General features: G+C 41.3%; 1 protein-coding gene across 1 annotated transcript in view; it reads left to right on the top strand.

Moving 5' to 3' along the window:
• The window catches only part of lmcd1 (LIM and cysteine-rich domains 1), a 109653-nt gene that overhangs the window by 60092 nt on the left and 28830 nt on the right, over nucleotides 1–20731 (top strand). Inside the window, exon 4 of the mRNA XM_052121709.1 lies at nucleotides 4210–4536. Coding sequence (XP_051977669.1) covers nucleotides 4210–4536 — 327 coding nt within the window. The remainder of the gene's footprint in view (nucleotides 1–4209; nucleotides 4537–20731) is intronic.

Here is a 20731-nt window from a genome sequence, read left to right as displayed (position 1 = left end):
TTCAATTCAATTCAATGGGCTTTGTTGGCATGAAAGTTTCAAAAACAATGTTGCCAAAGCATCATATAGAATAAATAAAATAGAATAAAAGCAAAATACATTTTGTCCAATAACTTGGACAGTATATAATTATTAGTAATATATAAATAACAGCAATATATAAATTATTATTATTATTATTATTTATTTGACCACATCACATTGTGTGTGTTTGTCTAGATCTTTCACTGTCCCTCAGGTGGTGGCATGCTGATACATATGGGGCAGCAAGATGTGCCCTGTCTCCTTCTCCTAGGAGTATTTTTAATTTTGAGAGGTCATTTAGGTCTTTAAATTCTGAAGTTTCAGAGTTAAACTTGTTTAGGTAAACATTCCTTATTTCTCTGAATGTTTCACATTTTAGGAGGAAGTGCATTTCTGTCTCGACCTCACCTGTCCAACAGTGACCACATATTCAGTTTTCTTTTGGTTGCCATGATTTTTTGTGTCTTCCTGTTTCAATTGCCAATGTGTGGTCACTGAGCCTGTACTTGATTAGGGTCTGTCTCTGTTTTCTATCTTTGACAGTAAAGAGATATTTTGCCAACTCATACTCTCTGTTTAGGGCCAGATAACATTCTAATCTACTTTGGCTTTTAGTTTCTTCTTTCCAATATTCCAAATAGGTTTCTTTGCATTGCGATATAATTTGGTTTACTCTGATTGGTGTTTGGAAAACAGTGTTGATGTGAGACTGGTCAAAGTGTGTTTGAGGGGGGACAATTAGTCTCAGCACCAACTGATGTAGGGGACTCTTTTCTGGGCTCAGCTCTTGGATGTGGAGGGCTTTGGATTGAAGGGTGTCTCCGGGGCTGGATTTAAGGTGAATGAAGAATTTAAGTGCTCTCTTCTGAATGCTAATTATCAGTGGGTATCTGCCTAATTCTGCTCTACATGCATTTGTTGGTGTATTTCTGTGTACATGTAAGATGTATCTGCAGAATTCTGCATGTAAAGATTCTGTTGGGTGTTTGTCCCAGCGTGTATAGCCGTGATGACTGAGTGGACCCCACACTTCACTACCATACAGCGCAATAGGCTGGATGACACTATCAAATATTTTCAGCCAGATTTTAATTGGAATTTGGAGATTATAAAATTTTCTCTTAATTGCGTTTAGGGCTCTTCAAGCTTTTTCTTTGAGTGCATTCACTGCCATGTTGAAACTCCCTGAGGCTGTTATTGTTATACCAAGGTAGGTATAACTCATGCTGTGTTCAATTAGATGATTATTTATAGTGACACTTGGGCCGTTTCTGAAAAATCATGACATTAGTTTTCTTCATGTTTACTGCTAGGGCCCATTCTTGACAGTATTTGTCTACTATGTCCAGCTGCAGCTGTAGTCCTTGTTCAGTAGGAGACAGTAGAACAAGGTCATCAGCATAAAGCAGATACTTCACCTCTCCATCTGGGGGGGTGGGAGAGGATGAGAAGCACATTGATCCAACTGAACAGCAAGTTCATTTATATATACATTAAATAAAGTTGGACTAAATTGCAACCCTGACGGACTCCTCTTCTCTGGATGAAGAATTCAGTCTGTCTCCAATTTTAACAGCACACCTGTTTTTCGAATATATTGATTTAATCAGATCATATATTTTGCCACCTATACCACAATGCAGAAGTCTATAATATAGCCCTTCATGACAAATAGAATCGAAAGCTTTCTTGAAATCAATAAAACAAGCAAATAATTTACCATTTTTTGTTTGGTGTACATGTTTGTTAATTAAAGTGTGAAGGGTATATACATGGTCAGTAGTGCGGTGTTTTGGAGGGAAGCCAATTTGATTTTTACACAAGATGTATTATTAGTTCAAAAGACTTATATTTATATCCTGCCCTCTGAGTAACACCAAAAACTTCACTGTAAATTGTAGCAACACCTCCTCCTCGACCCTTCAGACGAGGCTCATGTTTATAACAATAACCTGGGTGAGTAGATTCATTTAAACTAATATATTCATCCGGTTTAAGCCAGGTTTCAGTCAAACAGAGTGCATCCAATCTACGATCTGTAATCATTTCATTGACAATTAGTGCTTTGGTACAAAGAGATCTAATGTTTAGTAGCCCTATTTTTATATGGTGTGTCTTTTTAATTTGTTTGTTTTGTTCAAGTTTGACCTTAATAAAATTTTTTCTATATGATTTAGTGAGGGTGTTGTGTTTCGTAGTTCAGGGAACAGACACAGTCTCTATGAGATAGCTAGGTGATATAGTCTAGTTTATGTGACCTGGGTGACGTCTCAAGGCAGCTAGCAGACGTTCGGATTAACCAGTTTGTCTGCTTCCTGACCTGGGCCCCAGTTAGTCAATTACTATCATTATTAAGACTATGAGCCAAATTACTAGAGAGGAGAGCGGCACCTTCCCTGGAGGGATGGAGTCCGTCTCTCTTTAGCAGGTCAGGTCTACCCCGAAAACCTTTCCAATTGTCTATAAATCCTATTTTATTCTGCAGACACCACTCAGACATCCAGCCATTCAGTGACACTAATCTACTATTAACCTCGTCGCCACGACGAGCTGTGAGGGGACCAGAGCATATTACAGTGTCTGACATCGTTTTTGCAAATTTGCACACCTCTTTAACATTATCTTTAGTGATCTCCGACTGGCGAAGCCGGACATCGTTAGTGCCGACATGGATAACAATTTTAGAAAATCTAAATAAGAGGTTATGGCCAATTGCAGCATCCATGATGCATGTGATGTAAGATGAATTAATCTGTTGTGACTGATCTAGAGTCAGCCTTTCACTTCTCACCTTTTATTAAGGTCCTTAATAATAATTGCTGATCCTAGACCAGCAATAACGAGCCAGCATTTTCCCGGAGCGGCTATTGCAATTCCCTGTATTAATACACACATCATGTCTGTCCCCGGGGGACAGGAGAAGGCTAAGCCCCAGCCTAATACAAGCTCAGCCTATGTTTAGAAGCCTTAAACAAATCTACCAGTTTAAGAAACAAATTACTTTAGAATATTTAATATCAAGCAAAAAATATTATCCTACAAAACTGTATCGTTTTTTCTGATTTTCTCCCCAATTTGGAATGCCCAATTCCCAATGCACTCTAAATCATCATGGTGGTGTAGTGACTCACCTCAATCCGGGTGGCAGAGGACGAATCTCAGTTGCCTCTGGGTCTGAAACCATCAACCCACACATCTTAAAACGTGGCTTGTTGAGCGTGTTACCGCGGAGACATAGTGCATGTTGTGGCTTCACGCTATTCTCCGCGGCATCCACGCACAACTCACCACACGCCCCACAGAGAGCGAACCACATTATAGTGACAACGAGGAGATTACCCCATGTGACTCTACCCCCACTAGCAAACGGGCCAATTTGGTTGCTTAGGAAACCTGGCTGGAGTCACTCAGCACGCCCTGGATTCGAACTCGCGACTCCAGGTGTGATAGTCAGTCTCAATACTCGCTGAGCTACCCAGACCCCAAAACTGTATACATAACATCTTTAATTAGGGAATTAACTATTTGCTACACATCCCAAAAAGATTTGTGAATTATGTAGGCTTATTAAGAATCTTGAGATCCTCAAATTTAAGATTCTTTTATTGTCAACTCTCAGCAACTCTATTTTAAGTCTAAGAAGACTGTCTGTGTGATGCTGCATGATATCAGGTGATGGATTGCGTGAAAATGCATGAAAGGCCATTAAAGGCCACATCTGTATCCAGTATATCTCAATATTTTGTAATAAAATAAAATGTTTCTGTACTTATAATCAAAAACTTTAAAAACAATAGAAATATATATATATATATATATATATATATATATCTATTTAATTTGATTCACTGTCATACACTTGTTGCCCACTTTTGTTTAGTCATTATTAGTTAGCATATTCTCATTCATGAGCATTTATGTGAACATTTCAGTTTGTTCAGTGGCACCTGAGATGAATAATGTGCCAAAACCAAGCATGTGTAATCAAACAAAACTAGTGAATATCTCTGGGGTGTTCATGACTGAAACACCAATGCACAAGTAGCATGTTTATTTGCAAGTGTTGCTATTGCAAGTGTTTTGCCCTAATCTACATACCATAACTGTGATGCAGCCTTCATGAATGTTCTCTCTCTCTCTCTCTCTCTCTCTCTCTCTCTCTCTCTCTCTCTCTCTGTCTGTCAGGCAATGCAGTACATGGAGCTTCTCCCTGCAGACAGGCGTCCTGTGGCCAGCACAGAAGGGGCGTTATATCGCCACAGGCAACTGATAAGACAGCTGCCATTGTACGATCAGGACCCATCATGCTGCCACAGCCTGTCTGAGGCAGAGCTGAGAGCCATGACTGACTTTGTGAGGTCATATAAAGAGGAGGCACTTGGTGTTGGGGAGGTCGCCTTGCCTGGAGAAGGAGGTACAGCCAAACAGAAGAATGAAAAACAAACCCAGGAACAACCAAACCCTGAGATCACCACCAATGAAACAGCAGAGAAGAACAAGAAGAGTGAATCTGTGAGTTTAGTGTAAAATTCACATGTGACTGAGCAAAGACCAACATACATTTATATTATCTAAATGAGGACATATCATATACTTCTATTGTTTTTATATACATTTAAGCTAATTCAAATAAATACAACCTATCCAAAAATCCACTGATTCCTAACCCTATCCACAATATTCCCAAGTGTCCCATGACGCTTTGCTGGTGATGTTAGCGGAACTTCCGGTTAAGTGTAAACTAGCATTATGCTATGTAATAATGCAGCATGAAATATGACAGAAACTTAGGAACATATGACAGAAGTATTAAAGCAAGGTGATATTGTTCTTCCCCACCCATCTGTTATTAATGACGAGTGGGAGGGTGATATGAAAAAATGCTAGTGATGTAGAATCTATGAATAACATGAAAGGCTCTGAAGCTTATCAGTATTTTCACAGCAGCCTGGTTGGACGTGTTCTGATTAAGACCGTAGATAATTACATTTACTTGAAGCAGATATTGAGCCTGGTCAGAGCTTGTAGTGTCTGTTCCATTGAGCTTGGGCACTTACTACACAGGCAAGAGAGGTGCGGACATCAGGATGTTCGTGCATTGCAGGGTGTGGGAAAATTGTGCAATCATACTGCTGCTATTCTTTGGAAGGTTAGATGACAGCAATAAACTGAAGCTGCTTTCACATGATTTGCTGAAGCTTTGTTCCATAGAGCTTAATGTATTTGGCAATGCTAACATAATGTGACAGTTTTAAGACAGACAGACAAATAGTTTGAAGATCACAGTTTACTTTTCTGTGTTGAAGTACATGAAGTTTGGGAGGGACATATTGAAGCATTTATATACTCTTTCTCTCTCTCTCTCTCTCTCTCTCTCTCTCTCTCTCTCTCTCTCTCTCTCTCTATATATATATATATATATACATATTTATTTTATCATTTATCATATGTCAATCCAATATGTCATCCAAAAAACTGCAAAAATATAAATAAATTTAAAATAAATTAAAACACAATCCGATCAATACAGATTGCAGCCCTTTCATTACATCTTTACAACCAACATTTCGTCCTCACCAACCTCACACAAAAAACCTCCCACTGACCACATTGCAGAAAAATCCATAATATTATTAACAAATTTGAAATAAGCATACTCAATTTTAATTCGAGCAGCCACCATCCCTTTCAGAACTCTCTCTGCATCAACTGAACCAGTTCCCAAAATCCTGTTTTTACGTGTCTTCCAAATTGCCATCTTAGCTGTCCCCACAAGGTAATTTAACAAAACCACTTTCCTTCGATCACTGACTTTGTACTTCGGACCACTAATAAAAACTTGACAAGAAAATTCCTCACACATGCTTTCAAAACAAACCTCTAAAAAGTTAAAAGATCTCTTAACCTTTCACACTGGATAAACAAGTGATCAACCGTTTCCTCCGTTCCACAAAAAGGACATTCCCGCCCTACTTCTGGATTCAGGTGCGCCACGTGTCTGTTCGTAGCTATTATACCATACATCAGTCTCCACTGTAAATCTGCTATACGCCATATGCTATACAAACCTCCTATTGGAGGTTTGTACAGAGATCTCCAGCATCCTCTGAAGTCCGGCCCAAACACTTCTGTCCACCTCCATGTTTTAACCCTTCTCAAAACAGTTTGATGAGACACTTTAACACACACAATGTATAATGCCTTTTTGCCAATGTCTTGAAATAATCCCAACTCTGGAGTTTTAAAGGACACAAAAGAATCCTCATCATCCGGCCCTTCCCGTGCAGCAGAGACCCGTAATGCTGGAAATCTATAGCTCCATCCCTGCGAAGGCACTCCCAGTGCTTCTCTGCAGGCTCCAGGCAGCGCTGAGTGTACTTCCTCCAACATCCGATCCAAGAGACGTAAAGAGCGTATTCCTGTCCTGTGCTGAATTGAATCTGCCGTCCTCCACCCATTGCCATCCCTTAGATGTTCGATCTTTCTACATCCCGCTCTGACCAGACAGTTCCTCACACTGCTTGAAGACAAAAAGTTTGTTTGTATCCAAGAGTTATGAAACAGGGGTTCTCCCATAATCCAGTCCTGTGGTCGCAACATCTCTCTGGTCACAGAAAACGTCATGTTCCACACTTTTAGCATTAATTGGTAGAATGAAGTCAAGTGATTAAAATCCAGTTCATTAACTTTCAGTAAAAACAGCTGCTTGTCGTATCCCAGATTAGATGTTCTTCTCAACAGAGCGCATGCCACATCTGTCCACCCCACGTCCTCCTCATACAGCAGTCTCTGTGCTGCCTGTAATTGAAAAGTGCTGATCCTACTCCTTACGTCAACCAAACCTTGTCCCCCCTCTTGAGTTGGAAGATACAGAGCTGCCGCAGGAATCCAATGCTGTCCTGACCAAAAGAACTCCACCAATTTTCTCTGGATACTTTTAACAATGTCATCTGGTGACTCTAAAACGTTGAGTCTTTGCCATAACATGGAGGCGGCCAGGTTATTTGTAACCAAAACTGTACCCCTGTAGGATAGCTCTGGCAATAGCCATTTCCATTTAGACAATTTAGCAGACACCTTCTCCAGCAAACCCTCCCAGTTCTTTTCTCTATAATTTACTACTCCTAAAAACACTCCGAGAATTTTAATACCTTCTCTTCCCCAATGCAATCCCCCAGGAAGTGGAGGTGGCCCACCATTTTCCCACTGGCCCACAATAAAACCATTACTTTTCCCCCAATTGACTTTAGCTGACGACGCTTTCTCGTAAATATACAAATTCTCACATAATATTTGCATATCTTCTTGCCCAGTGACAAAAATAGTTACATCATCAGCATAAGCCGACACAAAACATCTCGACTCCCTTGGGTCACCTGGGACCCTAAAACCCCTTAATCCATTTTTTAATTTGCATAACAGGGGCTCAATTGCTAGGCTATAGAGTTGCCCTGAGAGAGGACACCCCTGTCGAATACCTCTTTTCACCGGCACTGGATAAGTCAAACCATTCCCCATCTTAAGCATTATTGAAGCCCCTTTATACATCAATTGGATCCATGAAATAAAACAATTCCCAAACCCAAAAGATTCCAAAACTTTAAAAATGTACTCATGACCCACCCGATCAAAAGCTTTCTCCTGATCAATAGACAAAAAACCAACGTTGCAATTTTCATTGATAGACACATCAATAACATCTCTTATTAAAAACAGATTGTCCATGATTGTACGACCCGGAATACAGTAAGTTTGCTCTCCTTTGACCACAATATGTAAGTATTTTTTTAACCTATTGGCTAAAACTTTTGCCAATATTTTATAGTCCGCGCACATCAAAGAAACAGGGCGCCAATTTTTAAAAAAACCAAGATCTCCATTTTTTGGTAAAATAGAGATCACAGCCCTCTGACAGCTAGTTGGTAACATTCCCTTTTCAAAACATTCGCAACAAACTTCATAAAAGTCTTCACCTAAATCAGTCCAAAAAGTCTTGTAAAATTCGGCAGACAAACCATCTATTCCTGGTGCACGCCCTGTGGAGAGTTGCTGAACTGCATCTGAAAGTTCATTAAGGCTGATCATGGTGTCAAGCTTTTTCTTGTCCTCAGGTTGCAACTTTGGAAGTCCTTGTAATAATTGTGCCATGTTCTCAGAGTCACAGCCAGTATGTCCATACAAGTCAGCATAAAAATCCATTGCCATTTTCCTCATTTCTGTTGGATTTGATGTTAAAGTTCCATTTTCCTTGCGCAGGTGAAATATGCGCTTTTGTTGCGCAACTTTCCGCTCAAGATTAAAAAAATAAGAAGTGGGAGAGTCAATGTCCTTGATGGAAGAAATTCTTGCTCTAATTAAAGCGCCCTTCGCTCTTTCCTCTAAGATGGATCTTAATTCAAGTTTCTTATTCCTTAAGTCATTGGATACACCCAAAACATTTACATCCATCACATTTTCCATACCAATAATTTCTTTCTCCAACTGCTCAATTTTCTTTTTAACACACACAGTAGTATTGTAGGAAATTTTTTGGACAAAAAACCTTTATCTGTGCTTTCCCCACCTCCCACCATTTTGTTATTTTTTTCAAAATTACGTTTATTCAACTGCCACAAATTCCAAAAATCACCAAACTTTTCACAAAATCTAGTTTTGCTCCAGTTACATTAGAGTCTAGTATTTTAACCCATACATACTAATTCTCTTATTCATGTTCCTCCACACATCCATCAACTCAAATTCATCAATAATATTCTGAAGAGCATTACTAGAAGGTAGATGAGACTCCTCTCTTTTCCTGTCTAAAAGAAAATTTGTAGTGCAATTCCAATCCCCACCCATTATGATGCAAGAGTCATTATCACATTTTCTTAATGCACTCTGCAACTTCCTAAACACTTCCACACGATCTGAGCCATTGTTTGGAGCATAAACATTTATAAAAATACATTTTAAATCATTTATTTCTCCAGCAACCATTAAAACTCTACCCTTATCTATTTCTTCAGTTGACAAAATTTTCAAGTTCAAATTTTTTGAGAAAAGAATAGCTACTCCAGCACTCAAATTTGAGCCATGACTGAAGACGCTCTCCCCCATCCACATCTACACCACTCTACTTCATTATTACAGTCTGTATGTGTTTCTTGTAAAAAGAAACACTTACATTCTTAATATTAATTAATTCTGCCACCATTGCTCTCTTGCTCCTGTCTCTCCCTCCGTTAACATTTAAAGAAGCTACCCTTATCATCTCCATAGAAATTATAAAGAGATATAAGAAAAGAGAGACAGAAAAAAATAAAGAGTGTAGTAAAGTCATCCTGAGTGATATGTAAACCATTGATTCAACTATTTGAATTTACGTTTTATAGGGGTTTTATCCCTTCGCAGTTTTGCAAGAAACTTTTTTAAACGAAATCTCTTTCGCTGACTGAGTTCATCTTCTCCAACCTTCCTCTGCCAATAACGAACAGAAGTCTCAAACCTCTTCAGATCAGAAAAATGATTCCGTACATCAACAGGTTTTCCAAAGGTTTTGTCCAGGAATTTATTTATTTCATCTAGTGAATAAACCTGCTCACAGCTTATTTATAAAACATCTGACACATCTGAGGAATCAGACAACCCACCACCATCATCATCATCGCCATCACCATCCATCTCCTCATCAACCATATCTGATTGCACCTTCTTAATCAAAGATACTATCTTTCCTCTTTCCAAAACATCACCTTTCAAAACGCTTGCATCATCATTCCTCTGGCTTGTATTCTCTAAATTCTCCACAGTATCACCCTGCTCAGACCCATTTACCACAGTGCTTCCCTCAACAGCCACATCAGTTACAACATTAACTTTCTTCATTGTTCCCTGTTTTGTCTTACTACTTCCTCTGTAACTTTCTCATTATTAGGGGACGGGTCTTCTATTATCATTCCTTCCTTCAAGTTTGAATCCACATTCTGATCCTCATTATTAGTGGTGCTTGCAAAGCATCACTATTGTAATCTCACATACTTATTATTAGTGGTGCTTGCAAAGCATCACTATTGTAATCTCACATACTTATTATTTTTATTTTTATTAGTGGTGCTTGCAAAGCATCACTATTGTAATCTCACATACTTATTATTAGTGGTGCTTGCAAAGCATCACTATTGTAATCTCACATACTTATTAGTGGTGCTTGCAAAGCATCACTATTGTAATCTCACATACTTATTATTTTTATTTTTATTTTTAGTGGTGCTTGCAAAGCATCACTATTGTAATCTCACATACTTATTATTATACTTTTTATTTTTAGTGGTGCTTGCAAAGCATCACTATTGTAATCTCACATACTTATTTTTATTTTTATACTTTTTATTATTCTATCTCCGTACAAAACTTCGGCACCTAACTCGTCCCGCACCGTTTGGCGTAGACCCACGAATGAGGTGTCAAATCGAACGGCCTATTGAGGACACGTGTGCTATGACTTTTATAAGCGATCGGGGTACGGTAATTGCCCCAGGGGCAAAAAAGCGGCCGAAAAATCCCATAGACTTAACATTGCGACAAACTTTGACGCGTCACAGCTCCGAGCGAGGATTTCGCAGAAACGTGTGATTTGCCACATTTGAAGAGGCTGGCAGGCTCTGTAAGAGCATACCTCAAAATGGGGTAAAAGTTGCACCCCTGGGGGCAGGAGCTGCCCAAAAATGCCCCAATTGACTTACAATGGTGTAGGACGGCCCATGAAATGAAATGGCATTGGGATTTGTATTCAACATAGCTCTGGATCACAGTGTCATAGAGACAATGGGGCGGGCTCATTTTACTCAGACGACCAATCAGTATCTCAGGATCATTTTGAATCTATCAAGCCACGCCCTAGCAACAATTTAGAGCACCTTAGCAACAAGTCCCATAGACTTCTAATGAAAGACATCAAAGGGATATCTCCGGATAGAAGTTTCATAGAAACACAAGGGTGGTCTCGTTTCACTCGGGGCAGCAAACAGCCAATCATGAATCACCTCAACACTTCCTAGCCCCTCCCTAGCAACCATTGTCGAGCACCTTAGCAACCAAAATCCATAGAGGATATCTTCCATTCTGAATGTCACAGAGGCATGGGAGTTGGTTTATATCATTCATACTGACAAGCAGCCGTTGGAGATTAATGATTGGCAGCTGCCAAGCCACTCCCTAGCAACTAAACAGAGTACCCTAGCAACCCTTTAGCAGTAACTATATCTCTGCACCAGAAAATCAGAGAAACTTCTGGGTTGATTTATTTCAATCAGGATGGCAAAGAGACTTCATTAGTATCACTAAGGTAACTGCCTAGCAACCAGATGGGGTTACCCTAGCAACCGAGTAACAAATCACATATCTCTGCATCAGAAAAACGTAGAGACTTCCGGGTTGACTTATTTCAATCAGGATGGCAAGGACACTTGATTACTATCACTATGATTACTGCCTAGCAACCAGATGGGGTTACCCTAGCAACCGAGTAACAAATCACATATCTCTGCACCAGAAAATAGTACTGACTTCCGGGTTGATTTATTTCACTCAGGATGGCAAGGACACTTCATTACTATCACTATGGTAACTGCCTAGCAACCAGATGGGGTTACCCTAGCAACCGAGTAACAAATCACATATCTCTGCATCAGAAAAACGTAGAGACTTCCGGGTTGACTTATTTCAATCAGGATGGCAAGGACACTTGATTACTATCACTATGATTACTGCCTAGCAACCAGATGGGGTTACCCTAGCAACCGAGTAACAAATCACATATCTCTGCACCAGAAAATAGTACTGACTTCCGGGTTGATTTATTTCACTCAGGATGGCAAGGACACTTGATTACTATCACTATGGTAACTGCCTAGCAACCAGATGGGGTTACCCTAGCAACCGAGAAACACATCACATATCTCGGCACCAGAAAAGAGTACAGACTTCCAGGTTGATTTATTTCAACCAGGATGGCAAGGACACTTCATTAGTATCAATATGGTAACTGCCTAGCAACCACATGGGGTTACCCTAGCAACCGAGTAACAAATCACATATCTCTGCATCAGAAAAACGTAGATACTTCTGGGTTGACTTATTTCAATCAGGATGGCAAGGACACTTGATTACTATCACTATGGTAACTGCCTAGCAACCAGATGGGGTTACCCTAGCAACCAAATAACAAATCACATATCTCTGCATCAGAAAAACGTAGAGACTTCCGGGTTGACTTATTTCAATCAGGATGGCAAGGACACTTGATTACTATCACTACGATTACTGCCTAGCAACCAGATGGGGTTACCCTAGCAACCGAGTAACAAATCACATATCTCTGCACCAGAAAATAGTACTGACTTCCGGGTTGATTTATTTCACTCAGGATGGCAAGGACACTTGATTACTATCACTATGGTAACTGCCTAGCAACCAGATGGGGTTACCCTAGCAACCGAGAAACACATCACATATCTCGGCACCAGAAAAGAGTACAGACTTCCAGGTTGATTTATTTCAACCAGGATGGCAAGGACACTTCATTAGTATCAATATGGTAACTGCCTAGCAACCACATGGGGTTACCCTAGCAACCGAGTAACAAATCACATATCTCTGCATCAGTAAAACGTAGATACTTCTGGGTTGACTTATTTCAATCAGGATGGCAAGGACACTTGATTACTATCACTATGGTAACTGCCTAGCAACCAGATGGGGTTACCCTAGCAACCGAGTAACAAATCACATATCTCTGCACCAGAAAATAGTACTGACTTCCGGGTTCATTTATTTCACTCAGGATCGCAAGGACACTTGATTACTATCACTATGGTAACTGCCTAGCAACCAGATGGGGTTACCCTAGCAACCGAGAAACAAATCACAGATCTCGGCACCAGAAAAGAGTACAGACTTCCGGGTTGATTTATTTCAACCAGGATGGCAAGGACACTTCATTAGTATCAATATGGTAACTGCCTAGCAACCAGATGGGGTTACCCTAGCAACCAAGTAACAAATCACATATCTCTGCATCAGAAAAACGTAGAGACTTCTGGGTTGGTTTATTTCACTCAGGATGGCAAGGACACTTCATAAGTATCACTATGGTAACTTCCTAGCAACAAGGAGGGGTTACCCTAGCAACCAAATAACAAATCACATATCTCTGGATCAGAACATCGTAGAGACTTCCTGGTTGACTGATTTTACTCTGGATAGCAAGGAGACTTGATAAGTATCACTATGGTAACTGCCTAGCAACCACATGGGGTTACCCTAGCAACCGAGTAACAAATCACATATCTCTGCACCAGAAAACAGTACAGATTTTTGGGTTGACTTATTTCACTCAGGATGGAAAGGAGCCATGTATTGTATTACCTATGCTAACTGCATAGCAACCATATGGGCTTACCCTAGCAACCTAGTAACAAATCACATATTTCTGCACCAGAAAATTATACAGACTTCTGGGTTGATTTATTTATGACCACAATTTCTGTTCTTTTCAAGCAGGCTATTTGACGAGTTTTGCCACGGCAAGCACCACTCACATTTTCTTCAGGAAATGTACCTATCTAGTTATTTTTATTATATCTCTTAACAAAACTTCGGCACCTAACTCGTCCCGCACCGTTTGGCGTAGACCCACGAATGAGGTATCAAATCGAACGGCCTATTGAGGACACGTGTGCTATGACTTTTATAAGCGATCGGGGGTACGGTATTTGCCCCAGGGGCAAAAAAGCGGCCGAAAAATCCCATTGACTTAACATTGAGACAAACTTTGACGCGTCACAGCTCCGAGCGAGGATTTCGCAGAAACGTGTGATTTGCCACATTTGAAGAGGCTGGCAGGCTCTGTAAGACCATACCTCAATATGGGGTAAAAGTTGCACCCCTGGGGGGCAGGAGCTGCCCAAAGTTGCCCCCATTGACTTACAATGGTGTAGGACGGCCCATGAAATAGGGATTTTTAATTAAACATAGCTCTGGATCACAGTGTCATAGAGACAAGGGGCCTGCCTCATTTTACTAAGACGACCAATCAGTCTCTCAGGATCATTGCAAAGCTATCAAGCCACGCCCTAGCAACCATTTAGAGGACCTTAGCAACAACTCCCATAGACTTCTAATGAAAGAGATCAAAGGGATATCTCCGGCTACAAGTGTCATACCAACACAAGGGTGGTCTCGTTTCACTCGGGGCAGCAAACAGCCAATCATGAATCACCTCAACACTTCCTAGCCCCTCCCTAGCAACTATTGTCTAGCACCTTAGCAACCAAAATCCATACAGGGATATCTTCCATTCTGAATGTCACAGAGGCATGGGAGTTGATTTATGTCATTCATACTGACAAGCAGCCTTTGGAATTTCATGATTGGCAGCTGCCAAGCCACTCCCTAGCAACTACACATAGTACCCTAGCAACCGAGTAACAAATCACATATCTCTACACCAGAAAATAGTACAGACTTCTGGGTTGATTTATTTCACTCAGGATGGCAAGGAAACTTGATTACTATCACTATGGAAACTGCCTAGCAACCAGATGGGGTTACCCTAGCAACCGAGTAACAAATCACATATCTCTGCACCAGAAAATAGTACAGACTTCCGGGTTGACTTATTTCAATAAGGATGGCAAGGAGACTTCATTACTATCACTATGGTAACTGCCTAGCAACCAGATGGGTTTACCCTAGCAACCGAGTAACAAATCACATATCTCTGCATCAGAAAAACGTAGAGACTTCTGGGTTGATTTATTTATGACCATAATTTTTGTTCTTTTCAAGCATGCTATTTGACGAGTTTTGCCACGGCAAGCACCACTCACATTTTCTTCAGGAAATGTACCTATCTAGTTAGTGGTGCTTGCAAAGCATCACTATTGTAATCTCACATACTTATTATTATACTTTTTATTTTTATTTTTATTTTTATTTTTATATCTCTTAACAAAACTTCGGCACCTAACTCGTCCCGCACCGTTTGGCGTAGACCCACGAATGAGGTGTCAAATCGAACGGCCTATTGAGGACACATGTGCTATGACTTTTATAAGCGATCGGGGGTACGGTATTTGCCCCAGGGGCAAAAAAGCGGCCGAAAAATCCCATAGACTTAACATTGAGACAAACTTTGATGCGTCACAGCTCCAAGCGAGGATTTCGTAGAAACGTGTGATTTGCCACATTTGAAGAGGCTGGCAGGCTCTGTAAGAGCATACCTCAATATGGGGTAAAAGTTGCACCCCTGGGGGGCAGGAGCTGCCCAAAAATGCCCCAATTGACTTATAATGGTGTAGGACGGCCCATGAAATGAAAAGGCATAGGGATTTGTATTGAACATAGCTCTGGATCACAGTGTCATAGAGACGAGGGGTGGGCTCATTTTACTCAGACGACCAATCAGTCTCTCAGGATCATTGTGAAGCTATCAAGCCACGCCCTACCAACCATTAAGAGCACCTTAGCAACAAGTCCCATAGACTTCTATTGAAACAGATCAAAGGGATATCTCCGGATAGAAGTGTCATAGAAACACAAGGGTGGTCTCGTTTGACTCGGGACAGCAAACAGCCAATCATGCATCAAATCAACACTTCCTAGCCCCTCCCTAGCAACCATTGTCGAGCACCTTAACAACCAAAATCCATAGAGGGATATCTTCCATTCTGAATGTCACAGAGGCATGGGAGTTGGTTTATATCATTCATACTGACAAGCAGCCTTTGGAGATTCATGATTGGCAGCTGCCAAGCCACTCCCTAGCAACTAAACAGAGTACCCTAGCAACCGTTTAGCTGTAACTATATCTCTGCACCAGAAAATCAGAGAGACTTCTGGGTTGATTTACTTCAATCAGGATGGCAAGGAGACTTGATTCGTATCACTATGGTAACTGCCTAGCAACCAGATGGGGTTACCCTAGCAACCGAGAAACAAATCACATATCTCGGCACCACAAAAGAGTACAGACTTCCGGGTTGATTTATTTCAATCAGGATGGCAAGGAGACTTGATTTGTATCACTATGGTAACTGCCTAGCAACCAGATGGGGTTACCCTAGCAACCGAGTAACAAATCACATATCTCTGCATCAGAAAAACGTAGAGACTTCCGGGTTGACTTATTTCAATCAGGATGGCAAGGACACTTGATTAGTATCACTATGGTAACTGCCTAGCAACCAGATGGGGTTACCCTAGCAACCGAGTAACAAATCACATATCTCTGCATCAGAAAAACATAGAGACTTCCGGGTTGACTTATTCCAATCAGGATGGCAAGGACACTTGATTAGTATCACTATGGTAACTGCCTAGCAACCAGATGGGGTTACCCTAGCAACCGAGTAACAAATCACATATCTCTGCATCAGAAAAACGTAGAGACTTCCGGGTTGACTTATTTCAATCAGGATGGCAAGGAGACTTGATTAGTATCACTATGATAACTGCCTAGCAACCAGATGGGGTTACCCTAGCAACCAAGTAACAAATCACATATCTCTGCATCAGAAAAACATAGAGACTTCCGGGTTGACTTATTTCAATCAGGATGGCAAGGAGACTTCATTAGTATCACTATGGTAACTGCCTAGCAACCAGATGGGGTTACACTAGCAACCGAGTAACAAAACACATATCTCTGCATCAGAAAAACATAGAGACTTCCGGGTTGACTTATTTCAATCAGCATGGCAAGGACACTTGATTAGTATCACTATGCTAACTGCCTAGCAACCAGATGGGGTTACCCTAGCAACCGAGTAACAAATCACATATCTCTGCACCAGAAAACACTACAGACTTCCGGGTTGACTTATTTCACTCAGGATGGAAAGGAGCCATGTATTGTATTACCTTGGTAACTGCATAGCAACCACATGGGCTTTCCCTATCAACCGAGTAACAAATCACATATCTCTGCATCACAAAAACGTAGAGACTTCCGGGTTGACTTATTTCAATCAGGATGGCAAAGACACTTCATTAGTATCACTATGGTAACTGCCTAGCAACCAGATGGGGTTACCCTAGCAACCGAGTAACAAATCACATATCTCTGCATCACAAAAACGTAGAGACTTCTGGGTTGATTTATTTATCACCATGATTTTTGTTCATTTCAAGTTACAACATGCTGTTTGACGAGTTTTGCCACGACAAGCACCACTCACATTTTCTTCAGGAAATGTACCTATCTAGTTTTTCTTCTTATTATTATATCTCCGTACAAAACTTCGGCACCTAACTCGTCCCGCACCGTTTGGCGTAGACCCACGAATGAGGTGTCAAATCGAACGGCCTATTGAGGACACGTGTGCTATGACTTTTATAAGCGATCGGGGGTACGGTGTTTGCCCCAGGGGCAAAAAAGCGCCCGAAAAATCCCACAGACTTAACATTGCGACAAACTTTGACGCGTCACAGCTCCGAGCGAGGATTTCGCAGAAACATGTGATTTGCCACATTTCAAGAGGCTGGCAGGCTCTGTAAGAGCATACCTCATTATGTGGTAAAAGCTGCACCCCTGGGGGGCAAGAGCTGCCCAAAATTGCCCCCATTGACTTACAATGGTGTAGGACGGCCCATGAAATGAAATTGCATAGGGATTTTGGATTGAACATAGCTCTGGATCACAGTGTCATAGAGACAAGGGGGCGGGCTCATTTTACTCAGACGACCAATCAGTCTCTCGGGATCATTGTGAAGCTATCAAGCCACGCCCTAGCAACAATTTAAAGCACCTTAGCAACAACTCCCATAGACTTCTAATGAAAGACATCAAAGGGATATCTCCGGATAGAAGTGTCATAGAAACACCAGGGTGGTCTCGTTTGACTCGGAGCAGCAAACAGCCAATCATGAATCACCTCAACACTTCCTAGCCCCTCCCTAGCAACCATTGTCGAGCACCTTAGCAACCAAAATCCATACAGGGATATCTTCCATTCTGAATGTCACAGAGGCATGGGAGTTGGTTTATGTCATTCATACTGACACGCAGCCTTTGGAGATTCATGATTGGCAGCTGCCAAGCCACACCCTAGCAACTAAACAGAGTATCCTAGCAACCGAGTAACAAATCACATATTTCTGCACCAGAAAATCATACAGACTACTGGGTTGATTTATTTAAACCAGGATGGCAAGGAGACTTCATTAGTATCACTATGGTAACTGCCTAGCAACCAGATGGGGTTACCCTAGCAACCGAGCAACAAATCACATATCTCTGCACCAGAACACACTACAGACTTCCGGGTTGACTTATTTCACTCAGGATGGAAAGAAGCCATGTATTGTATTACCTTGGTAACTGCATAGCAACCGCATGGGCTTACCCTAGCAACCGAGAAACAAATCACATATTTCTGCACCAGAAAATCGTACAGACTTCTGGGTTGATTTATTTACGACCATTATTTTTGTTCTTTTCAAGTTACAACATGCTGTTTGACGAGTTTTGCCACGGCAAGCACCACTCACATTTTCTTCAGGAAATGTACCTATCTAGTTAGTGGTGCTTGCAAAGCATCACTATTGTAATCTCACATACTTATTATTATTTTTATTAGTGGTGCTTGCAAAGCATCACTATTGTAATCTCACATACTTATTTTTATTTTTCTTCTTTTTATTATTATTCTATCTCCGTACAAAACTTCGGCACCTAACTCGTCCCGCACCGTTTGGCGTAGACCCACAAATGAGGTGTCAAATCGAACGGCCTATTGAGGACACGTGTGCTATGACTTTTATAAGCGATCGGGGGTACGGTATTTGCCCCAGGGGCAAAAAAGCGGCCGAAAAATCCCATAGACTTAACATTGTGACAAACTTTGAGGCGTCACAGCTCCGAGCGAGGATTTCACAGAAACGTGTGATTTGCCACATTTGAAGAGGCTGGCAGGCTCTGTAAGAGCATACCTCAATATGGGGTAAAAGTTGCACCCCTGGGGGGCAGGAGCTGCCCAAAAATGCCCCAATTGACTTATAATGGTGTAGGACGGCCCATGAAATGAAAAGGCATAGGGATTTGTATTGAACATAGCTCTGGATCACAGTGTCATAGAGACCAGGGGGTGGGCTCATTTTACTCAGACGACCAATCAGTCTCTCAGGATCATTGTGAAGCTATCAAGCCACGCCCTAGCAACCATTAAGAGCACCTTAGCAACAAGTCCCATAGACTTCTATTGAAACAGATCAAAGGGATATCTCCGGATAGAAGTGTCATAGAAACACAAGGGTGGTCTCGTTTGACTCGGGACAGCAAACAGCCAATCATGCATCAAATCAACACTTCCTAGCCCCTCCCTAGCAACCATTGTCGAGCACCTTAACAACCAAAATCCATAGAGGGATATCTTCCATTCTGAATGTCACAGAGGCATGGGAGTTGGTTTATATCATTCATACTGACAAGCAGCCTTTGGAGATTCATGATTGGCAGCTGCCAAGCCACTCCCTAGCAACTAAACAGAGTACCCTAGCAACCGTTTAGCAGTAACTATATCTCTGCACCACAAAATCAGAGAGACTTCTGGGTTGATTTATTTCAATCAGGATGGCAAGGAGACTTGATTAGTATCACTATGGTAACTGCCTAGCAACCAGATGGGGTTACCCTAGCAACCGAGTAACAAATCACATATCTCTGCATCAGAAAAACGTAGAGACTTCCGGGTTGACTTATTTCAATCAGGATGGAAAGGACACTTCATTAGTATCACTATGGTAACTGCCTAGCAACCAGATGGGCTTACCCTAGCAACCGAGTAACAAATCACATATCTCTGCATCACAAAAACATAGAGACTTCCGGGTTGACTTATTTCAATCAGGATGGCAAGGACACTTCATTAGTATCACTATGGTAACTGCCTAGCAACCAGATGAGCTTACCCTAGCAACCGAGTAACAAATCACATATCTCTGCATCAGAAAAACGTAGAGACTTCCGGGTTGACTTATTTCAATCAGGATGGCAAGGACACTTGATTAGTATCACTATGGTATCTGCCTAGCAACCAGATGGGCTTACCCTAGCAACCGAGTAACAAATCACATATCTCTGCATCACAAAAACATAGAGACTTCCGGGTTGACTTATTTCAATCAGGATGGCAAGGAGACTTGATAAGTATCACTATGTTAACTGCCTAGCAACCAGATGGGGTTACCCTAGCAACCGAGAAACAAATCACATATCTCGGCACCAGAAAAGAGTACAGACTTCCGGGTTGATTTATTTCAATCAGGATGGCAAGGACACTTGATTACTATCACTATGGTAACTGCCTAGCAACCAGATGGGGTTACCCTAGCAACCGAGAAACAAATCACATATCTCGGCACCAGAAAAGAGTACAGACTTCCGGGTTGATTTATTTCAATCAGGATGGCAAGGACACTTGATTACTATCACTATGTTAACTGCCTAGCAACCAGATGGGGTTACCCTAGCAACCGAGAAACAAATCACATATCTCGGCACCAGAAAAGAGTACAGACTTCCGGGTTGATTTATTTCAATCAGGATGGCAAGGACACTTGATTACTATCACTATGGTAACTGCCTAGCAACCAGATGGGGTTACCCTAGCAACCGAGAAACAAATCACATATCTCGGCACCAGAAAAGAGTACAGACTTCCGGGTT

The sequence above is a fragment of the Xyrauchen texanus genome, chromosome 48 (assembly GCF_025860055.1).
Source record: "Xyrauchen texanus isolate HMW12.3.18 chromosome 48, RBS_HiC_50CHRs, whole genome shotgun sequence".
In the NCBI taxonomy this organism is placed as follows: Eukaryota; Metazoa; Chordata; class Actinopteri; order Cypriniformes; family Catostomidae; genus Xyrauchen; species Xyrauchen texanus.
This window is presented reverse-complemented; position numbering and strand designations above follow the sequence as displayed.